At 36.9% G+C, this 4,125-nt stretch overlaps 1 protein-coding gene across 1 annotated transcript; it reads right to left on the reverse strand.

The window, feature by feature from the left end:
- Positions 1-352: 352 nt before the first annotated feature.
- LOC121938834 (GTP-binding protein 8-like) lies at positions 353-3,909 on the reverse strand (the record flags this gene model as incomplete). The annotated part of the gene is made up of 4 exons (XM_042481989.1): positions 3,797-3,909; positions 3,272-3,472; positions 2,453-2,606; positions 353-451 (listed from the first exon to the last, which is right to left on the reverse strand). Coding segments are annotated over exons 2-4 (423 nt in total), but the record flags the coding sequence as incomplete, so codon positions are not given.
- Between the last annotated feature and the right edge of the window lie 216 nt (positions 3,910-4,125).

The following is a 4,125-nucleotide window of genomic DNA, read 5'->3' on the forward strand; positions in this document are numbered from 1 at the left end:
TAAATGTACTTAACATGAAGTATATTGAAAATAATTCTTTTTTTGTGGGGTTTTTTTTAAACCACAGTGGCATCACAACAAAAACCTGGCCTTTAAAGGGTTAAAATTCTGAAAAATAATAAATATTTAATATTTATAATTAGGACTGATTCTGGTTAAAAAAAACTACTACTACTGAAAGTAGTAAATAATGTAAATGTATAATGTGTTTTAAAACTTGATTTTGAAAAGCTCATTTAGTGTGCAGAGCAATATGTGTGTGATATTAAAGCGGGCCCTAAGGGTTAAATAAACTATACATGCCAGACCTTTAAACTCAAACTAATACTGTACGCGGGTTAAGACTACTCACTGGAGTTTTGGAGACTCGGACCTCTATCTCGGGAGTCAGTGAGAAGAGAGCTTTGATGAGGGACGACTTGCCTACGTTGCTTCTGCCGATGAAACACACCTGAAAAAAAGGTTTGGAAACACTGTGTTGAATTCTAAGCTATGTGTTAATGCTCCTGACAGGAATTCAATGATCTCTGTGAGTTTGTGCTGAAGTATTTTCCTCTTCCTTCTTCTTTATTCAATGAATATTTGAACCTGCATTCCTGATCTGACCGTTTCGGGCTGCTGCGGCTGGCTGCTACCATTTTGTCACTGCGGCACCAACGACCGCAGAGTCCCACCGGACATGACATCGGATCATCCGTCTCTTAGACAAGACAGATGGATGGAGGCTTCTGCTGCCAGTAAAGCTACGAATACATCATCGTTTGACAGAGCGGAGAGTGGTAACTAACTCGGCATGCCAAAGACTCCCCGCTGTCTGTCAACACAATGTTCCATTCTGAGCCCTCCGGTGAACACTGCTGTCCATGAGGTTATAAATCTGCTCATTTATTATCAACTGTCAACTCCGGCTTAATTATGGATGAGGCTGCAGGAGGGTAAAGAGACATTACGATACATTTTTTAACATACTGAGTTTCCACAGTTTGGGTCGAGGAAGGGCAATGTGAGCAACCAGAAGTTTAAAAGTTGAACAAACTTAATCCTGACTGCTGTGGTGTTTCCGGCGGGGGGGGGGGGGACTTCCAGCCTTCTTAACGACAGCAGGGCATTAAAAAATAAATAAAATTAAAAAATAAGCTGTGGTCCGATGTCTGGACTGGAAAATAGGACTACAGCAAGTTGAAAAAGTTTGAGACTTGCCAGTCTGACAGTAAAAGAAAATAACTAAATTTTGTGGCACCCTAATTCTCTGGAAAATATCTGAAGAAACTGGGAAGAAAGAATCACATTTGTCTTAAATAATAAGGGCAGCAATAATTAAACAAAGAAAAGAAAGAAAAGAATTTACTCAATTAAATGGAAAGATCTTGCGAATGCCATATATGAAATGGAGAAGATTACTATGAGAATTACAAATTAAATACATATATCTGAAGAAAGATGGGACAAAGTGATTAAATACATAAAATAAAGAATGTTTTTCTTTTTTTTCTACATTTGTCTCACCTGCTCACTTAGTTTTTACTGTAACATAAAATTACTTGATTTATCAACTTATTAATTTTGAATGATTCGTGAACTTTCAGTGATTTATTTATTCATCCAGTAATTTTTTTCTTTAATGTTTCTTCTTCTTCTGTCTTTGTCCCTGTTTGTACATGCATATATAATGTCTGTGATTACATTTTCTGTATGTCATTGGTTTTCTTCATTTAAATTAAAAAATTCTAAAACAATAAAAAAATAAAAAATCCAGTCTGACAGTCATAACATCCACAAAGAGTTCTGCTCATTTATTTAAAAAGAACTTGAATACTACCCTATTTCCATATAATTAATATAAGTATAAGTATTAATAATAAGTCTTTTATTTCCGGAATAACAGCCAAACACATGCTTTGTTAGGTCACAGCGACCGTTGACCACCAAAATCTAACCACGCCATCACTGAGTTTGACGTTTGTGCCAAATTTAAGGGAATTCCTTCAAGGCATTTCTTACTGCGTTCACAAGGATGAGACAAAAGCAAGATCACAGTGACCTTTGACCATCAAAATTTAATCAGTTCATCATTGAGTCCGAGTGGACGTTTGTGCCAAATTAAAAAAAAAACCTACACCAAGGTGTTCTTGAGATGTCACTTTCACAAGCAAGAGAAAGACAGGTCAAGGTGACCATAACCTTTGACCTATGACACTTTTTCCAGCAAATTTTTAAGTAATTTTCTTGTTTGTTTATGTTTTTTCATATTTGGGGGTGATTTGGGGGTAATTTTCTGTAACTTTTCCACTAATTTTTTTAGCCATGTCTTCTTAAGAGGCTTATTACATTCTCCCCATGTTTCTGAAGGAAATAAAACAGATTTGCTCCAGCCTTTTTGTTCTGTATTTCATAAGGTGTAAAAAAGAAATTGCACAAGGTGTTATCAGTGTGACTGAGGCTGCCCACTGACCTCTGGAGGTTTCATTGCAGGTATATGCTCCATCCTCTCTGCAGAGACGTGGTAATCAATCTTATGAGATGGAGAAGATACAAAGAACTTTTCTGCTTTCACCATGTCTTCTAAACTGGGATGGAAGAGCTGGAACGGTGTCCTGTCCACTGACCTGAAAATAGCATCAAAACAAGGGACCAAACAATATGAATCAGGATATGAAAATAAAATCAACAAAAAAACATGTCTGTATTTACTAAGTAGTGTAGCTTTTTTGAATAACAGGTTTACATTCCATCACATTATAAATCAAACATTTAAATAACTGAAAATCATTAATCGCGATCCAAAGTGTTTCACGTGTAATAGTTGAAGATAATCATGACCTGTTTCCATTAAACACGTTTTATATTTGCAATTTCAATTTGCACAGTTTGAGGGTTAGTGGAAACCTGCCTATTGTCTCACTCTCTCTCTCTAAACTGTTATTGCAGATGGATGCATGAAAGAAAATATGTGCAGAATGGGAGTATTACACTCAACCAACAGCAGGGAAGGCTGTCTGCACAAAGACAGCATCAGCATGGGAGGAACTATTACTTTGTAAAACCTCAGGGAGCTTTATCTCATTTTTTAATTTTCACTTGACTTTATTAAGAAAAAAAAAATTAAAAAGTAGCTAAATGCATATCAGTTCCAAATGTCGCTTTTTGGTCTCAATAACTACTAATAATCTGCATCAGTATCGGCCCTGAACAAACAATATCCGTCGACTCCTGCTTCAGACAAAATAAAAACATGCAGCCCATAAAGGCTGGTCAAACCTTTTAGACTTACCTGTCCAGGTGGACCTCCAGCTCACTGAAGGGGTACAGGAAGCTCTGGGCTTTCTTTGGGGGAAGCATTTTGACTTTCTGAAGAGAGGCCAGTTTGTGGACACTCCTACAGGAGACACAGCCAACCTGAGTCCCAGGCTGAAGCCTCAGGGACAGCCGGAGACAAAACATGGTCCTCTGCAGACTTCAGCGCTGCCTGCAGCTGAGAAAAGGACTGTGTGAGTGTCACTCTCAACTTTCACTCTTAACTTTGATGCAAATGACTTATGATGCTCGAAAAATTTAAAAGGTCAGGAGTCACACTGAAAAAGCTAATGTTAAAGGCATGTTTCACACTGAATATGCTGACTTTAAGATGTTTTATTAAAGAGTATCACACACCTATGAAAACGTACTTATTGCCTACCTAAAACTTGAAATTTGGCTGTAAACCTGATTTTGTTAAGTTGGAAAAACATAAGCATCACATGTAACGTTGGCAGTTCTGATGTGTTTGAAATGAACGACGTTTAATTTCACTACTTACCTTAATTCCAATGACTTAATGTTTAAAAATGACATAATAAAGTCTTCCTCGGCTGCAAATGAAGGTTATTCTCTGCTAACATGCCTGATCCTCCGTAAACTGTGTTCACTGTCCTCCATGTTGTGTGCAGCGCTTAAATGAGTCCCGCTGAAACAACTTCCGTTTGCTAAGGATTCCGCTTTTTTGTTATTTTATTTAAAAAAAAGAAGTATTCTGTCAGTTATTTGACACGCTTACATATATTCATTAAATTGACTCAAATAAAGTACAAATAAATGATGTTGTGATATACACTTGGTCATGACTAGCAAGACGAAACAAATCCCTAT

This window comes from Plectropomus leopardus, unplaced genomic scaffold (assembly GCF_008729295.1).
Source record: "Plectropomus leopardus isolate mb unplaced genomic scaffold, YSFRI_Pleo_2.0 unplaced_scaffold351, whole genome shotgun sequence".
NCBI classification, from domain to species: domain Eukaryota; kingdom Metazoa; phylum Chordata; class Actinopteri; order Perciformes; family Serranidae; genus Plectropomus; species Plectropomus leopardus.